The sequence below is a fragment of the Coregonus lavaretus genome, assembly GCF_964263955.1.
Source record: "Coregonus lavaretus genome assembly, contig: HAP1_SCAFFOLD_6024, whole genome shotgun sequence".
Taxonomy (NCBI): Eukaryota; Metazoa; Chordata; class Actinopteri; order Salmoniformes; family Salmonidae; genus Coregonus; species Coregonus lavaretus.
Genome location: NW_028165050.1, coordinates 15,662 through 35,634, shown reverse-complemented (window position 1 = coordinate 35,634; position 19,973 = coordinate 15,662). Strand labels below are relative to the sequence as shown.

General features: G+C 43.9%; 1 protein-coding gene across 1 annotated transcript in view; it reads left to right on the top strand.

Moving 5' to 3' along the window:
• Positions 1-276: 276 nt before the first annotated feature.
• LOC311116345 (cadherin-23-like) overlaps positions 277-19,973 on the top strand; it is a gene marked incomplete at both ends in the record, with an annotated part of 35,323 nt that continues 15,626 nt past the window's right edge. Inside the window, 4 exons of the mRNA XM_084191437.1 lie at positions 277-665; positions 989-1,090; positions 1,838-1,987; positions 2,422-2,550. Of these exons, the coding sequence (XP_084047563.1) occupies positions 277-665; positions 989-1,090; positions 1,838-1,987; positions 2,422-2,550 (770 nt within the window). The remainder of the gene's footprint in view (positions 666-988; positions 1,091-1,837; positions 1,988-2,421; positions 2,551-19,973) is intronic.

Sequence of the window (19,973 nt, the reverse complement as noted above, 5' to 3'; positions counted from 1 at the left end):
ACATCACCTCTGAGGACACAAAGATGTCATACCCTGCCCACATGTCATGGAAAAGTCCCTTTGTTAGAGCAGAATATAGTTTTTTGGTGATATTGTGGTTGGACATTTTAGATAGGTATGTGTAGCAATGCATGGCTACATACTTTATTTTTTTAACATTTAGCATTTCTTTGTCTTCTATCTCTTGTTTTGCCTCCCTTTGCCCAACCTCCTTCCCTCTATGCCTCTACCTGTCTTTCCCTCTCCTCCCCCCTATCCTCCAATACCTCCATCCAGGTGATGGCGGGGCGGTGGCCTACGCCCTGGACTCTGGCTCCGACCGTAAGTTCGATGTGGACGTGAGCACGGGCCTGGTGACCACTGTAGACTACCTAGACTACGAGACCAAGACCAGCTACCTGATGAATGTGTCGGCTACCGACCAGGCGCCGCCGTTCCACCGTGGCTTCTGCACGGTCTACGTGACCTTACTTAATGAGCTGGACGAGGCGGTGGCGTTCTTCTCGGCGGGCTACGAGGTGTCGCTCCTGGAGAACATCGCCACAGGAACGGAGGTGGTGCAGGTGCAGGCACGGTCGGCGGACAACCTCAACCAACTGTCATATCGCTTCGACCCGGACACGTCGCCAGCCGCCCTGGCCCTCTTCAAGATCGACAGTATCACAGTGAGTCAGTGGACAGCCTGGGGTGTAAAACCGTATTAGCATGTCTCACTCTTATTGGACAGTAGGGTTAAGGTCAATTCCATTTCAATTCAGGAAGTAAAGAGCAAATCCAATTAGGATTTTCCCTTGAAAAGCATTCTTCCTGAATGGACTGAATTGAAATGGAATTTAACTCCAACCATGTTGGATGCTGTACACTCTGCTCAGCATTGGATTATACTGTATATATTTCAAACTTAGATAAATCAGGTTGCTTGTTAATGTGTTTTACTCCTTTCTCCCTCTCTTTTGCCTTCTCCCTCCATCTATCTGTCCATCCCCAGGGCCGTATCACAGTCACGGGGCTGCTTGACAGGGAGAAGGGGGACCTCTACACCCTGACTGTAGTGGCTGACGATGGGGGACCCAAAAAAGACTCCACTGTGGTACGGCAGTCGCTTCTTTCTTTCTTTCTTTCTTTTCTTCTTGTTTTGACAGCAGTTGCTTGTCCATTTTTATTCCCGGTTGTCAGGTCTCATCTGTTTTCAATAATAAACCGCTTAAAGGTCTCCCGAGTGGCGCAGTGGTCTAAGGTAGCTGTGCCACTAGAGAGCCTGGTTCGAATCCAGGCTCTGCTGTAGCCGGCCGCAACCGGGAGACCAATGGGGCGGCACACAATTGGCCCAGCGTCGTCCAGGGTAGGGGAGGGAATGGCAGGCAGGGAGGTAGCTCAGTTGATAGAGCATGGCGTTTGCAACGCCAGGGTTGTGGGTTCGTTTCCCACGGGGGGCCAGTATGAAAATAATAATGTATGCACTAACTGTAAGTCGCTCTGGATAAGAGTGTCAGCTAAATGATGTAAATGTAAATGTTAAAGATGTTTTTATCTGTTCTGTTGTAGAAATGGTCAGTTCATGTCAATCTTTATTTTCACCTTGTTACTGCTATCTCATGGGGAAATTGCAGAAGGTAAGTGTTGCTTTCCTTCTTCAGTCTGGATTACTGTTTTAATTCAAAATTTTAATTCAAAGCTTAATGGAGTGTGTGTGTGTGTATGTGTATGTCACAAATGTACTTTTTACATTATTTTTCAACAGCATACCGTGTTAATCAAATTCAATTCAAAGTTTTGTAGCATCCTAGCCCTCTTGTCAATGGCAATCCCTCATTGGCTTTGTTTATACATGTGACAGGTGTCAATCACCATACAGGATGAGAATGACAACAGTCCAGAGTTTGATATCACATCTGATTCATTGGTGGAGATTCCAGAGAACACACCCATCGGGAAGAGAGTGGCTGTGGTGCTGGGGCGTGACAAAGATGCCGGGAATAATGGACTGGTGAGGAGAGAGAGAGAGAGAGAGAGCGAGAGAGAGAGAGAGAGAGAGAGAGAGAGAGAGAGAGAGAGAGAGAGAGAGAGGAGAGAGAGAGAGAGAGAGAGAGAGAGAGAGAGAGAGATGAGAGAGAGAGAGAGAGAGAGAGAGAGAGAGAGAGAGAGAGAGAGAGGAGAGAGAGAGAGAGAGAGAGAGAGAGAGAGAGAGAGAGAGAGAGAGAGAGAGAGAGAAGAGAGAGAGAGAGAGAGAGAGAGAGAGAGAGAGAGAGAGAGAGAGAGAGAGAGAGAGAGAGAGAGAGAGAGAGAGAGAGAGAGAGAGAGAGAGAGAGAGAGAGGAGAGAGAGAGAGAGAGAGAGAGAGAGAGAGAGAGAGAGCTCTTCACCTGCTCTCCCTGCTCTCTTTTTCAACTCACTCCATCCCCTCTTTGTCTCGCTCTTTAAGGTGAAGTTCAGTCTGGTGGCAGGGAACATGCAGGATGTGTTTGAGATCCGGACAGTGAACCACACCTATGGAGAGATCTACGTCAACTTCCCTTTGGACCGAGAGTCTGTTGACCGCTACCTGCTCAAGGTTAGACACCTGGGTCATGTTCTATAATCACGTTTCCAAAGTCATACCATATTTAAAAAATCATGACAGCTGTGATGGAAACAGGAGGTTTTGGTACAATTTTATAAATACCGACAGATCATTTGTTAGTTCGACATGTGATCTTTTTGTGTTGGTAAAATTAATTATGTGAGAAATGGCGGTGGAAACGCCTTTATGCGCAAATATTGATATAATAACCATCATATCAAAAGAAACTTGGAGTCACGCGATGATATGGTGTGTGGTCCTCCCACTACGACTCGGGAAACCATGCAGTTTATTAGGCTACAGATAAAATATGTTATGATGAACTTCACAGGGTGGTGAAATTGCATGGTGATCTTGAGGCTCCTTTCCGATATATATCGAGGGTCTTATTCTGGTGACATGATGATCGATGCTTCATTGCCATTTGACAAATACAAATATTCTTGCTCTTATCCATAATAATCTCATCATGTAGATAGCCTACCGGCACAGCCTACTCGCACTGTATCTGCGAGTTTTTTTTGACTAGAGCACACGTGCCAAGACCAGAGTAGGCACATTTGCTATTTAACGCAACAGTTGTGACAAAACTATCGGTAGAGTTGAAAATGCGATGGAAACACATGTATTCAGTACATGAAAACTTAAGTGGAAAAAGTCAATTTTGTGGAAACACACCACTGGTGGATAAATGTGCATATTTTCTTTATGCAGATTCTAGAATATTTGCATTAAAATCTGTCGCCAATTAGATGGAAACCTAGCTATTAAGGCACACCGTAGCAAAACATTTTGCAGTGGAAAATGAAATGATAGCTTCTTATTAGACAACTTCAGATAGTCCCTTCCTGTTTGAGTCTATTTTCTTCCATTTCGTGCCTAATGAATGCTACCGCTTACTGTTACACTGCCACATTCAGGCTTCTCAGTCAGGAACCATATGAAAATTATATGTACTCAAGCTACATAGGATGGATATTAAATATTATTATACAGCATGTCAGCACATGAGCACGTTCTCATTTTAAAATGAATGTTTTGCCGATGGGTGTGCGTCCATACGTGTGTACACATAATCCCATCGCAGTGTACTGTATATCCATATGTTTATTAATACAAAAAACTATGTTTTAATTGAAATATTAGCTTTTGTCTGAAGTCGAAAAATACAGGAAATTCAAAGATAATTTGACCTATGCATTAACAATGTTTTTCAGCATACGCAGCTTAGATATCCTCTAGAGTACTGTAGCTTTATTGATCTACTGTACTTCAACAACAGATGTACTCACATTGGATGTGTTGATTAGGATTCAAACCTTCTCTTCAACAGCCTAATACATTCTCTTAGAGTAGGTTTACCCCATTAATGTACTTGGTAATGTAAGACACACATGCAATCTGCAATCTGGGAATCTTGATGTAAACCCATTGGTTCTTAAAGGGGCAATCTGCAGTTCAAACAACAACAAACCCAACCAACCTGCCACTGTTTTGGTAAAAAGCTAAGGAACTAGGGGTAGAGAAATGTAACCACCTCAAATTCATCGAATTCATCAATTTTAACCATATTCAGAGGCTAAACAGTGTTTGTTTAAAATATACTGTATATCTTTTTTTACAAACAATTGAGTAGAACAAGCATACATGCCTTCGGTATGTATTCAGACCCCTTGACTTTTTCCACATTTTGTTAGGTTACAGCCTTATTCTAAAATTGATAAAATTGTTCCCCCCCCCCCATCAATCTACACACAATACCCCATAATGACGAAGCAAAAACAAGTTGTTAGACATTTTAGCTAATTTATCAAAGCAAAAATCTGAAATATCACATTTACATAAGTATTCAGACCATTTACTCAGTACTTTGTTGAATCACCTTTGGCAGCAATTATAGCCTTGAGTCTTCTTGGGTATGACACTACAAGCTTGGCACACCTGTATTTGGGGAGTTTCTCCCGTTCTTCTCTGCAGATCCTCTCAAGCTCTATCAGGTTGGATGGGGAGCGTTGCTGCACAGCAATTTTCAGGTCTCTCCAGAGATGTTCGATCGGGTTCAAGTCCAAGCTCTGGCTGGGCCACTCAAGGACATTCAGAGACTTGTCCTGAATCCACTCCTGCGTTGTCTTGGCTGTGTACTTAGGGCTATTGTTATTTTACTGCTGCTCTTTAATTATTTGTTATTTTTCTATTTTTCTTATTTTTTTATTTTTACTTCTCTATTTTTTACTTAACACTTATTTTTCTTAAAACTGCATTGTTGGTTAAGGGCTTGTAAGTAATTATTTCACTGTAAGGTCTACACCTGTTGTATTCGGCGCATGTGACAAATAAAACTTATTTGATTGTCCTGTTGGAAGGTGAACCTTCGCCCCAGTCTGAGTCAAGGATCTCTCTGTATTTTGCTCCGTTCATCTTTGCCTCAATCCTGACTAGTTTCCCAGTCTCTGCCGCTGAAAAACACCCCCACAGCATGATACTGCCACCACCATGCTTCACCGTAAGGATGGTTCCAGGTTTCCTCCGGACGTGACGCTTGGCATTCAGGCCAAAGAGTTCAATCTTGGTTTCATCAGACCAGAGAATCTTGTTTCTAATGGTCTGAGAGTCTTTAGGTATCTTTTGGCAGCGGGCTGTCATGTGCCTTTTACTGAGGAGTGGCTTCCGTCTGGTGTTCTTGTGGACCTTCAATGCTACAGAAATGTTTTTGGTACCCTTCCCCAGATCTGTGCCTCGACACAGTCCTGTCTCCGTGCTCTACGGACAATTCCTTCGACCTCATGGCTTGGTTTTTGCTCTGACATGCACTGTCAACTGTGGGACCTTATAGGACTGGTGTGTGCCTTTCCAAAACAAGTCCAATCAATTTAATTTACCATAGGTGGACCCAAATCAAGTTGTAGAAACATCTCATGGATGATCAATTTCGAGTCTCATAGCAAAGGGTCTGAGTACTTATGTAAATAAGGTATTTTTGTTGTAGGTTTTTGTCCGCTTTGTCATTATGGGGTATTGTGTGTAGATTTCTGAGGATTTTTATTCATTTAATTCATTTTTGAATAAGGCTATAACATAACAAAATGTTGAAAAAGTTAATGGGTCTGAATACTTTCCGAAGTCACTATATATTTTGGATTCTGATGGGGTACGACAATTGGACTAAGCTCATGAGGCATTTATTATATACGTTATATTCTTCAAAGAACAATGGGTATGTGTAAATAATGTAAAAGTAAATCATTTATGTAGCAATTGCAGATTGCAGTAACCTCATAAACATTGTCAGGATGTAGCAGTGTTCATTTTCCCTTCAACTGAAATCATTACAGTTCAGTATTTCTAACCACCCCCTTTAAATGCACACACTACCCAAACTAATGGACACGTGACAGCAAGGCAGAATGGCACATTCCAAACGAGCACTGGGTACATGATACTGTACATATTGACCAACATGGTATGTTCATTTGATGAATGTAGATTGGCGGAGAAAATAAGGGATCATAGCATTTGCCCCGAGGCAGATGAACACTTTGCCCAGGTCCTAAACACTGTCCACTAACCTTTTGGTGATACGGGGGGACAAACTTCCCCGCATGGGCCTTTGTTGAAGCAGGTAAGGGAGCATTCTCTCCCGAACTATGCACAGTGGACACTTGGGTTGTCTCCAGACCTCCAAGCAGTGACACAACTTCTGTGACACAACTAGGAACATTTTGCAGGTGAGTCATTTTCTCTCCAAGCCCAGGGAAAGGTCAAAGCACACCCTCTCCTCTCCAGGCTCTGGAGAGACCTAGGTCATAATCAATTCAGTGTCAGTCAATGTCGGGATGAAAACCTCACACACCCCATCATAGGGCAAACACTCCTGCAGAGCACCCCCCATAGGAACACCAGAGGAGCAAGAAGGAGACAGTTCGGCCTCTAACATGGCATCCTAACCAGGGCCCGACTGGTAAACTATTACAGGCGAAGGCATATCACATTATTCACTTACCTACCACAGAGATGAGAATAGATTTTTCCTGCTTTTTATGGAAACTGAAAGGTGTCATACCTAACCGCCCCAGTGGCTTTCCGTAGCCCCCCTACACACACCGCGGTAGATTTTTTTTGGCACCAACCTGTCACTCAATAATGTATTTTTATATAGGGACACTAAACTAAAACTTAGGGGGCACAAGTTTGAACTGAGGGGGCTAAGCCTGGTACGCATCCAGATTGTTACTACCAATATTACAATCAATTTTTCGTGTAGGCTGCTGTTATTCTCCAAATAAAATAAAGATGGGTGAAAACAATTGGCCACGTTAGATACTGCCGGCGGCATTTGATAGGATACAGCTGCGGGACGCAACTGACTTTGGGTCTGTGTTGTTGTTTATATAGAAACTGTCTCTGAGCCTGTTGGTATCAGACCTCATGATCCGATGACAAGTCCTCTGTGATGTGGATGCTGAGGTACTTAAAACTTGTGACTCCCTCTACTACAGTCCCATTGATGTGGATCGGGCATGTTCCCTCCTCTGCTTCCTGAAGTCAACAATCAACTCCATTGTTTTGCTGACGTTGAGTGAATGGTTGTTGCCACAATGCCAGTTCACTTACCTCCTCCCTATAGGCTGACTCATCGTTGTTGGTTATCAGGCCTACAACCATGGTGTCGTCAGCAAACTTGGAGTTGGTGTCGTGCAAAGCCACACAGTCGTGGGTGAACAGGGAGTACAGCAGAGGACAGAGGACACCCCTGTGGGGCCCCTGTGTTAAGGGTCAGTGTGGAGGAGGTGTTGTTGCCAATACTCACAGCCTGTGGTCTGCCCGTTAGGAAGTCAAGGATCCAGTTGTAGAGGGTGGTGTCCAGACCCAGGGCTCTGAGCTTGGTGTCGAGCTTGGAGGGAACAATAGTGTTGAATGTAGAGAATGGTGCCGGAGGAGATGGCTGCCGTTTTAAGGGCTCCTAACCAATTGTGCTATTTTTGTGTGTTTTTCCGCGTTGTTTGTAACTTATTTTGTACATAATGTTTCTGCCACCATCTCTTATGACCGAAAGGAGCTTCTGGATATCAGAACAGCGATTTCTCACCTCGAACTGGACGAAGATATTTTCTTTAACGAGTCGGACGCAAAGAATTTACTCCAGATACCCAGTCATTTGCATGAAGAGAAGACGCCGATACAGGGGACGCAGGTTGGGGTGCCTCGTGAGAATTTGTTGGCGAGTGGGTAACCCGCCTCTACCATCCATCCTATTGGCCAACGTGCAATCATTGGAGAATAAACTGGATGAGCTCCGTTCAAGACTATCCTACCAACAAACTGTAATATCTTGTGTTTCACCGAGTCGAGGCTGAACGACGACATGGATAATATACAGTTGGCTGGTTTTTCTGTGCATCGGCAAGACAGAACAGCTGCCTCCGGTAAGACAACAAGGGGTGGTCTGTGTCTATTTTGTCAATAACAGCTGGTGCGCGAAATCAAATATTAAGGAAGTCTCAAGGTTTTGCTCGCCTGAGGTAGAGTATCTCATTATAACTGTAGACTACACTATTTACCAAGAGAGTTTTCATCTATATTTTTCGTAGCTGTATATTTACCACCACAACCCGATGCTGGCACTAAGACCGCACTCAACGAGCTGTATAAAGCCATAAGCAAACAAGAAAATGCTCATCCAGAGGCGGCGCTCCTAGTGGCCGGGTACTTTAATGCAGGTTATCTTAAATCTGTTTTACCTAATTTCTACCAGTATGTTACATGTGCAACAATAGTAAAAAAAAAAAAATCTAGACCGCCTTTACACCACACACTGAGACGCATACAAAGCTCTCCCTCAACCTCCATTTGGCAAATCTGACCATAATTCTATCCTCCTGATTCCTGCTTACAAGTGATAAGTTGTGTCAATTCAAATCTGGTATTGGAACAAAAAGAGGTCAATACACGTCTTCTAAAATAGACTAGTATTTTAATTAATGCAAAACACTTCAATGGTAAATATGATATTCGTATATACGGGTCCACTGAAATACCACGCAGGGCAGACAGAGAACTGGTCCATTGTTATAAGTTCTTCTTTAAATACTCTGACAGAGATAGTTCCCGCTCCCTGCTGGCCTATCAGAGTAGAGACTGAGCGTGGTTTAGACTTACTCAGCCTATCGTTGGCGCACAGGCTGGTCCCAGCCCCTTGGCGCTTCACTGTTGCCAGGCATAAGTTGTTATCTGCAGCTTGTCCAGAGAGTCAGCACTTTTGCAGTACACATGTCCTTGAGTGGTCTAACAAAGAGGCAGTGTGTGTGTCTGTGAGAATCACAAGTCTGTCTCGGGCTACCCCCTAATAGTTCCTCACATTAATCACAGCTTGTTATGTTGACCAATCTATATCAGTACAGCACAAACCTATTATGTTTAATCATTAATGTATTCTTTCTAAGCTAGGCATCACATCTAGTTATAAGAAAATAGAACCCCACACAAGCAAAAACTAAAGCAGGAAGTACCAGTGACTCACTTAATACGGATGTGGTCAGATGACACAGATGCTAAGCTACAGGACTGTTTTGCTAGCACAGACTGGAATATGTTCCAGGACTCATCCGATGGCATTGAGGAGCATACCACATCAGTCACCGGCTTCATCAATAAGTGCATCGATGACGTTGTCCCCACAGTGACCGTACGTACATACCCCAACCGGAAGCCATGGATTACAGGCAACATCAGCACTGAGCTAAAGGATAGAGCTGCCACTTTCAAGGAGCGGGACTCTAACCCGGACGCTTATAAGAAATCCCGCTATGCCCTCAGACGAAGATCAAACAGGCAAAGTGTAAATACAGGACTAAGATTGAATCGTACTACACCAGCTCCGACGCTCGTCGGATGTGGCAGGGCTTGCAAACTATTACAGACTACAAAGGGAAGCCCAGCCGCGAGCTGCCCAGTGACACAAGCCTACCAGACGAGCTAAATGCACGCTTCGAGGCAAGCAACACTGAAGCATACATGAAAGCACCAGCTGTTCCGGACGACTGTGTGATCACGCTCGCCATAGCCGATGTGAGTAAGACCTTTAAACAGGTCAACATTCACAAGGCCGCAGGGCCAGACTGATCACCAGGACGTGTACTCCGAGCATGCGCTGACCAGTGTCTTCACTGACATTTTCAACCTGACCCTGGCCGAGTCAAGCAGACCACCATAGTCCCTTTGCCCAAGAACACCAAGGTAACCTGCCTAAATAACTACCAACCCATAGCACTCATGTCTGTAGCCATGAAGTGCTTTGAAAGGCTGGTCATGGCTTACATCAACACCATCATCCCAGAAACCTTAGACCCACTCCAATATGCATACCGCCCCAACAAATCCACAGATGCCGCAATCTCTATTGCACTCAACACTGCCCTTTCCCACCTGGACAAAAGGAACACCTACGTGAGAATGCTGTTCATTGACTACAGCTCAGCATTCAACACCATAGTGCCCTCAAAGCTCATCACTAAGCTAAGGACCCTGGGACTAAACATCTCCCTCTGCAACTTGATCCTGGACTTCCTGACGGGCCGCCCCCAGGTGGTAAGGGTAGGCAACAACACATCTGCCACGCTGATTCTCAACACGGGGCCCATCAGGGGTGCATGCTTAGTTCCCTCCTGTCCTCCCTGTTCACCCATGACTGCGTGGCCAAGCACGACTCCAACACCATCATTAAGTTTGCCAACGACACAACGGTGGTAGGCCTGATCACCAACAACGATGAGACAACATATAGGGAGGAGGTCAGAGTCTAGTCATAGACTGTTTTCTCTGATACCACACGGCAAGCGGTACCAGAGCGCCAAGTCTAGGTCCAAAAGGCTTCTTAACAGCTTCTATGCCCAAGCCATCAAATGGCTACCCGGACTATTTGCATTGACCCCCCCCCCCTACCTACATGTACATATTACCTCAATTACCTCGACTAACCTGTACCCCCACACATTGTCTCGGTACCAGTACCCCCTGTGTATAGCCTCGTTATTGTTATTTTATTGTTGCTCTTTTATTTTTTACTTTAATTTATTTATTAAATATTTTTCTTAACTGCATTGTTGGTTAAGAGCTTGTAAGCATTTAACGGTAAGGTCTACTACACCTGTTGTATTTGGCGCATGTGACAAATACAATTTGATTTGATTTGAATGCTCAACCATAGCCAATGAACAGCGTTCTTACATAGGTGTTCCTCTTGTCCAGATGTGTTATGGCTGTGTGAATAGCAATTGAAATGGCATCTTCCATGGATCTGTTGGAGTGGTAGGGAAATTGGATTGGGTCCAGTGTGAGCGCGACTGGGCAATAGTCATTTGGGCATGTCACCTTGTTTTTCTTGGACACTGGGACGATGGTGGTGTCCTTAAAGCAGGTGGGGACTACAGCCTGGGACAGGGACAGGTTGTCAGCACACACTGGTCAGCACACACTCTGAGGATGCGGCCAGCGATGCCATCTGGGCCGGCGGCTTTGTGAGTATTCACTCTTTTGAGAGTTTTCCTCACATCAGCCTCGGAGAGCGAAAGCACCTGGTCATCCGGAGCAGAGAGAGTCAATCTGTCTGGCTCGAAGCAAGCATTGAATGTGTTAAGCTCATCTGAGAGGGAGGCTTCGGTGGGCACCGCATATCTGGATTTTCCTTTGTAGTCTATGATAGTCTGTAGTCCTTGCCACATTTGACGCGAGTCTGAATTGTCGAACATCAATTCAAGTTTGAGTATGTATTGTCTTTTTGCATCCCTAATAGATTTGCGGAGCTCGTACCTGCTTGCCTTGTACGCGTCGCACGCCACCGAGTCATCGGGGTTCCAGGGTTTTTGGTTGGGGTATGTCCAGATTGTTATTGAGGGTACAATGTCACCAACACATTTCCTAATGAAGCATGTGACTGACAATGTATATTCCTCAATGTTGCTGGATGAGTCCTGGGTGGATACATTTTTAACATATTCCAATCAATATTCCTAAACAATCATACAGCATTGAGTCTGCCTCCTCTGTCCAGCGCCTCACTATTCTCTGTGTTGGTGAGTTGCTGCTTGTAGGCAGGGAGTAGGAACAAAGAGCTGTGATCTGATTGGCTGAAGTGGGGGCGGGGAATGGCTTTGTGTATACATGGTCAAGCATGGTTGATCATCTCGTGGGGAAGGATACATGTTGGTGATTATTTGGGAAAATGTGTTTTAGACAGGCTTGGTTAAAGTCAACCGCTACAATAAAGATTGCTTCCGGGTGAGAGGATTCTTGCTGGCTAATGATCTTGTACAGTTTCTTGAGTGCCGCCTTGGTGTTTGCTTGTGGCGGTATGTACACAGCTGTGATAATAACACACGTGAATTCCATCGGCATATAGTGGGGTTGGCATTTTAGCATCAGAAACTCCAGGTCGGGTGAACAGGAGCTGCCAATGTTTTCATCTTCGGTACACCAGGAATTGTTTATGAGGAAACCTACACCTCCCCCTGACTCTTACCAGAAGCCACCGTTCGATCTATTCGGAATATGGGGAAGCCGTCTGGTTGAATAGCAGAGTCAAATGTATTGTCAATAAGCCACGGTCATGACTGGCCCTCATGGGTTGAGGATCAAACATGCCGGCTCGGTAAAGGTTTGAACACCCCATTTCCTGGGGGCCAGTTTTATGACAGGTCGTAAATACAGTGCAGACTTTCTCTTCCTTGCCATGAAGTATTGGGAGAAAAGACCCCTTTGTTAACAAAGGAAGTCTTCCCGCCAAGACTCCAACATCCAAAAGTATATAATTAAACAATATTCCTACTTAAAAGAATGTGGGAAATGGTTGGTGGGGACTTAAAGAACAATCATGTCAAATTCGTTACAATGTTGTGATGTCATTAAAGACTGCGGAACAACATAACTGTATCTTTGGGGGGGTACACTTCCCAGTTATGAGGTTAGAATCTAATTGTTGTTTAAAACGAATTATTAAGTATAATAATACTTTTGTGAAGATAACAATGTGATTTTAGCATTCTAGATGAGATTATTGTTTTCCATATTGATTTGTTCTCAGTCAGTGGCCATGCCCAGATGAGCACAAACATGAATGAATGCTCCTTTTACCCTGAGTGCATAAAAAGCCTTGTGATGAAATTCACCTCAGACCAGCAGACGTGAAGCGTGAGCTAAACGTTGCAAATGGTTGAATTTCTACCAGACCAGAAAGCCCACAGCTTAAAATGGTTGACACTCTACAAGACCAGTAGACGTGAAGCGTGAGCTGAACATTACAAAATGGTTTAAAACTACAACTCCATACCAAAGGAAGACCAGCAGACGTGAGACGTTAGTCCACACATGTGAAATGGAGAAACTCTGAAACTCTCAACCTCTACACGAGGTGAAGAAGAAGACAATGCACTAGACCTTATCATTTCAGTCTGCAGCTGGCATGTATAGTCGTCTAGAGAACTTTCACTAAAGACACGAGAGGAGAGGACAACCGCTGGTACATCTGAAGTTTCCATTCTAACCACAACTATGACCAGAAACTCTACCAAGGACATAGTGATCTCTGGTGGACAAACCAGAGTCCTACATCATCAACTCAACTATCGAGGACAGCTACACGTAAATACATGTTGCATTTCTAATCCAAATTAGTGTTATTAGGGTGCATAAGTATTATGATTACTGTGAGCGTAGTCTCCAAAGTAACCACGATAGTTTGAATCTCTCTCTCCCTTCCACTCTGACCCTCCTTCTACCCATGCATTCATGCTATTGTTAGTCCAGTCCACTAGGGACCTGTTTTCATTGTATTACGTTAGTAACCTGTGTGTGTTTGTATTGTGTTATTATTTAGTTAGTTAGTAAATAAATAATTAAGCCAATTTGATTAATCAATAAGGTTAGGGTTCTTGCAGGTTCAAGGATTATGCGATGTTCAGAATGAGACTGATAAGAGGTAAGTATTTAATAAGTGACTGGTATATATGATCGGTATATATAACATATATATCTTCTAAGAGTTTAATTCGGGAGATGGTAACTCGTTAAACAACTTATTCTGTGGGGTCCCAAATTCCTAATGAGTTAATTGTTACATTATTAATTTAATTGAGTGACAATTAAACATAGTTAGGTGATTCAATAAATAACAGTCATACATTAAAGTAAGTCACGTCACGACACCACGTCTCAGTAAAAACAAAGACACAGCATTCCCTGATGTCCCTGCCTTGCTCTGAGTTCAACATTTATTTTCCAGCGATTGGACATTAGCCATTAGAACAAATCCGTTGGACGGGCATTTCATTTCCATAAGGGTGGCTGTTTTTTTCACGCGCCTGCGCATTGTTGTGGAACAGTTTCATTTCAATAATAATGTTTTAGTTTCTCAAATCATTGTCACATGGTTAATCATAAAAATCAGAATAAATATTATAAAAATCGAAACGCTAAAATTCAACTAATGCGAGAGCACCAGCCTCTGCCCTATGATATACCATGATCCATTGGCGGCTAAAGAAATGAGTGCATGGAACTCAGAGATAGCCTATAGGCCAATGCAGCAGTAGGCCTATAACTTCCATCGTCAACTAAGTAAAATACATAGACCTAAAGCCAGGGGTGAAAGTAGATTTAATTTCTTCCTGGTACGGGAACTTGCAACATTGTATTAACTAGCCTACTCTGGGCCCTCAGAGTTTCCCTCGCCAGTGAGCTCGGGACAGACAGCTATTTTTGCGCAAGGGAAAAAGATTCAGGTATTTTATGACGTTTTCATTGGATATATGGGATCATCAGATCATGATATTTTGCTATTTTACACCGAGGCTTGGTGATTTTCGAAGTCCAGCAGAGTGTTGGAAAGATTTTTCAAATACTGCGAGGAGCTATTATCATTCACAATGGATATTAAAAATAAAAACTTCATTGACTTACAGCGTGAGGTGAAGAAAAAAATACTGAGAAGCTCAGTTTATTTAGTAAGAGGACGTGGTGCGTTAAGACAGTCAGAACACAACTGTGAAGTGTTTTCACAAAAATTAGCGTCTTTGCTCATATTAAGGAACTTTAACTGGGAAATCACCTCACTATACAGCCTATTGTGCGTATTGACAATTATATTGCCATGCTGCACATTTCACAGTGGTTTCAGAGTCCCGCAATAAGAACTATGAAGAGCTATGACTGTTTAATGCACACAATAGGCTGAAAAGTGAGGTGATATCCATTCACGTCATTTAGCAGACGCTTAAATCATTTAGCAGACGCTCTTATCCAGAGCGACTTAAAGTTAGTGCATACATTATTCTTTTTTTTTTTTTTTCATACTGGCCCCCCATGGGAATCGAACCCACAACCCTGGCGTTGCAAACGCCATGCTCTACCAACTGAGCTACCTCCCTGCCGGCCATTCCCTCCCCTACCCTGGACGACGCTGGGCCAATTGTGCACCGCCCCATTGGTCTCCCAGTTGCGGCCGGCTACAGCAGAGCCTGGATTCGAACCAGGATCTCTAGTGGCACAGCTAGCACTGCGATGCAGTGCTTTAGACCACTGCGCCACTCGGGAGGTTGGTAACACATATCCCACAGTCAAAGTCCCTCAATAAGACCTACGACGCTAATATTTGTGTAAACTATTCAGAATTGTAATCTGTTGGTGTTACTGAGTAAGCTGATATCCCATTTCATGGACCCAAGATCCATAGGTAAGGTTGTATATTGCAATATGAATGTCAATACACACAATAGGCTGTATAGTGAAGTGTTTTGCCACAGTTAAAGTTTCCTTATATGAGCTAGGACACTCATATTTGTTTAAACTCTTAATTATTGTAATCTGTGGATGTCACTGAGTAGGCTGATACTCCATTTCATGGACCCAAGATCCCATAGGTAAGGCTGTACATTGCAATATGAATATTCAATACATAGTAGGTTGACTTGAGAGCTTAATGTGGCTCATTTCACAGTGGTTTCAGAGTCCCGCAATAAGAGCTATGACGCTAATATTTGTTTAAACTCTTCAGAATTGTAAATCGGTTGGTGTCACTGAGTAGGTTGATACCGCATTTCATGGACACAAGATTGATGGACACCTTTCACAGCATCACAAGGCTGCATTGAGACAATGACTTATCAATGACCCAAGTCCAGCTCTTTTAATCCCTACCATTGTGTCACTGAGTTGTCATAATGATTCAGCAAATTATCCTAGGGGCGTTGGAAGACACAATATAAATAACCTAATTTATGTCCCTCTTACTGCCCGGAATGCCTCTGCTGATCCTACAGCTATTGTGTGCAGTAATCATATGCCTATGAACCAGAGTAATAATGTTAGCACTGAGGTGGTGTGCCCTAGTAGGAAGTCCACTGAATCAGATGTCTCATTCATCACAAAACCCACTGATATTGCCAACTACTTTAATGATTTATTCATTGGCAAGATTAGCAAACTTGCCAGCAACAAAAGCTGACACTACACATCCAAGTATATCTGACCAAATTATGAAAGACAAGCATTGTAATTTTGAATTCCTTAAAGTAAGTGTGGAAGAGGTGAAAAAAGTATAATTGTCGATCAACAATTACAAGCCACCGGGGTCTGACAACTTGGATGGAAAATTATTGAGGATAATAGTGGATGATATTGCAACTCCTATTTGCCATATCTTCAATTTAAGCCTACAAGAAAGTGTGTGCCCTCAGGCCTGGAGGGAAGCAACAGTTATTCCCCTACCAAAAAGTAGTAAAGCACCCTTAACTGGCTCAAATAGCCGACCAATCAGCCTGTTACCAACCCTTAGTAAACTTTTGGGAAAAAATGGTGTTTGACCAGGTAAAATACTATTTTACAGTGAACAAATTGACAACAGACTTTCAGCACGCTTATAGGGAAGGACATTCAACAAGCACAGCACTTACACAAATGACTGATGATTGGCTGAGAGAAGTTGTATTTGGGACAAATTATTTACTAAACCCTAAACCTCAACTAAATCTTGTAATTAATCATATGGAAATTGAGCAAGTTGATGAGACTAAATTGCTTGGAGTAACCCTGGATTGTAAACTGTCATGGTCAAAACATATTGATACAACAGTAGCTAGGATGGGGAGAAGTCTGTCTGCAATAAAGCGCTGCTCTGCATTCTTAACAGCACTTTCAACAAGGCAGGTCCTACAGGCCCTAGTTTTGTCGCACCATGACTACTGTTCAGTCGTGTGGTCAGGTGCCACAAAATTGCAATTGGCTCAGAACAGGGCAGCACAGCTGGCACTTGGATGTACACAGAGAGCTAACATGAATAATATGCATGTCAATCTCTCCTGGCTCAAAGTGGAGGAGAGATTGACTTCATCACTACTTGTATTTGTGAGAGGTATTGACATGTTGAATGCACCGGACAGCCATGCATACCCCACAAGACATGCCACCAGAGGTCTCTTCACAGTCCCAAAGTAAAGAACAGACTATGGGAGTACTACATAGAGCCATGACTACATGGAACTCTATTCCACATCAAGTAACTCATTGTGTACAGATCCTTGCGACATGGGGCCATGCATTATCATGCTGAACAGTGGCGATGTTTAGTCCCAGGGTCCTTAGCTTAGTGATGAGCTTTGAGGGCACTGTGGTGTTGAACGCTGAGCTGTAGTCAATGAATAGCATTCTCACGTAGGTGTTCCTTTTGTCCAGGTGGGAAAGGGCAGTGTGGAGTGCAATAAAGCTTGCATCATCTGTGGATCTGTTGGGGCGGTATGCAAATTGGAGTGGGTCTAGGATTTCTGGGATGATGGTGTTGATGTGAGCCATGACCAGCCTTTCAAAGCACTTTATGGCTACAGACGTGAGTGCTACGGGTCGGTAGTCATTTAGGCAGGTTACCTTAGTGTTCTTGGGCACAGGGACTATGGTGGTCTGCTTGAAACATGTTGGTATTACAGACTCAGTCAGGGACATGTTAAAAATATCAGTGAAGACACTTGCCAGTTGGTCAGTGCATCCTCGGAGTACACGTCCTGGTGATCCGTCTGGCTCTGCGGCTTTTTGAATGTTGACCTGTTTAAAGGTCTTACTCTCATCGGGTATGGAGAGCTTGATCACACAGTCGTCCGGAACAGCTGATGCTCTCATGCATGCTTCAGTGTTGCTTGCCTCGAAGCGAGCATAGAAGTAATTTAGCTCGTCTGGTAGGCTCGTGTCCCTGGGCAGCTTGCGGCTGTGCTTCCCATTGTAGTCTGTAATAGTTTGCAAGGCCGAGCATAGGAGCTGGTGTAGTACGATTCAATCTTAGTCCTGTATTGACGCTTTGCCTGTTTGATCGTTCGTCAGAGGGCTTAGCGGGATGTCTTATAAGCGTCCGGGTTAGAGTCCCGCTCCTTGAAAGTGGAAGCTCTACCCTTTAGCTCTGTGCGGATGTTGCCTGTATTCCATGGCTTCTTGTTGGGGTATGTACGTACGGTTAGTGTGGGGACGACGTCATCGATGCACTTATTGATGAAGCCAGTGACTGATGTGGTGTACTCTTCAATGCCATCGGAAGACATTTTCCAGTCTATGCTACCTAAACAGTGCTGTAGCTTAGCATCTGCGTCATCTGACCACTTTTTTATTGACCGAGTCACTGGTGCTTCCTGCTTTAGTTTTTGCTTGTAAGCAGGAATCAGGAGGATAGAGTTATGGTCAGATTTGCCAAATGGAGGGCGAGGGAGAGCTTTGTACGCGTCTCTGTGTGTGAAGTAAAGGTGGTGTAGAGTTTTTTTTCTCCCTCTGGTTGCACAGTTATCATGTTGGTAGAAATTAGGTCAAACTGATTTAAGTTTCCCTGCATTAAAGTCCCCGGCCACTAGGAGCGCCGCCTCTGGATGAGCGTTTTCCTGTTTGCTTATGGCCTTATACAGCTCATTGAGTGCGGTCTTAGTGCCAGCATCGGTTTGTGGTGGTATATAGACAGCTACGAAAACATTTGATAACATTTGGTAAATAGTGTGGTCTATAGCTTATCATGAGATACTCTACCTCAGGCGAGCAAAACCTTGAGACTTCTTTAATATTAGATTTTGTGCTCCAGCGGTTGTTTACAAATATACACAGACTGCCACCCCTTGTCTTACCGGAGGCATCTGTTCTATCTTGCCGATGCAGCGTATATCCCGCCAGCTGTATGTTATCCATGTCGTCATTCAGCCACGACTCGGTGAAACATAAGATATTACAGTTGTTAGGATATCCTTGATCGTAGTTAGTCTATTTTGTTATCCAATGTTAACAAAATAGATCAATGTTACATTGATTTGGGCCTTGTCGTGTGTCTGAAGAAAATCCTTCGCGTCATACTCGTTAAAAAAAAATCTTTGTCCAGTGCGAGGTGAGTAATCGCTGTCCTGATATCCAGAAGCTCTTTTCGGTCATAAGAGACGGTGGCAGAAACATTATGTACAAAAGATGTTACAAATAACGCAAAAAAACACACACAATAGCACAACTGGTTAGGAGCCCGTAAAACGGCAGCCATCTCCTCCGGTGCCATTGTAAATCCGCCATTGTCATAATTACTGTGTGAGTCTATGGAAGGGGGTGAGAACCATCAGCCTCCTAAGTTTTGTATTGAAGTCAATGTACCCAGAGGAGGACGGAAGCTAACTGTCCTCCGGCTACACCATGGTGCTACCCTACAGAGTGCTGTTGAGGCTACTGTAGACTTTCTTTGCAAAATAGTGTGTTTTAATCAATTATTTAGTGACGCGATTATATTTAGTATAGTTTTATCTAAACAGGATAACTTTTTTAAATGCTTTATCATTTTAATTTTTATGAAATTCTCTGAGGAGGATGGTCCTCCCCTTTCTCCTCTGAGGAGCCTCCACTGATGCTGAAACATGAGGTGATGGCGGTGGATGAATGGCACGACAATGGGCCTCAGGATCTCGTCACAGTATATCTGTGCATTCAAATTGCCATCGATAAAATGCAGTTGTGTTAGTTGTCCGTAGCTTATGCCTGCCCATACCATAACCCCACCGCCACCATGGGGCACTCTGTTCACAACGTTTGCATCAGCAAACAGCTCGCCCACATGATGCCATACACGCTGTCTATCATCTGCCTGGTACAGTTGAAACCAGGATTCAGCCGTGAAGAGCTCACTTCTCCAGCGTGCCAGTGCCCATCTTAGGTGAGAATTAGCCCACTGAAGTAGGTTACGACGCCGAAATGCAGTCAGGCAAGACCCTGATGAGGTAGACGAGCACGCAGATGAGCTTTCCTGAGATGGTTTCTGACAGTTTGTGCCGAAATTCTTCGGTTGTGCAAACCCAGTTTCATCAGCTGTCCGGGTGGCTGGTCTCAGATGATCCCGCAGGTAAAGAAGCCGGATGAAGAAGCCGGATGTG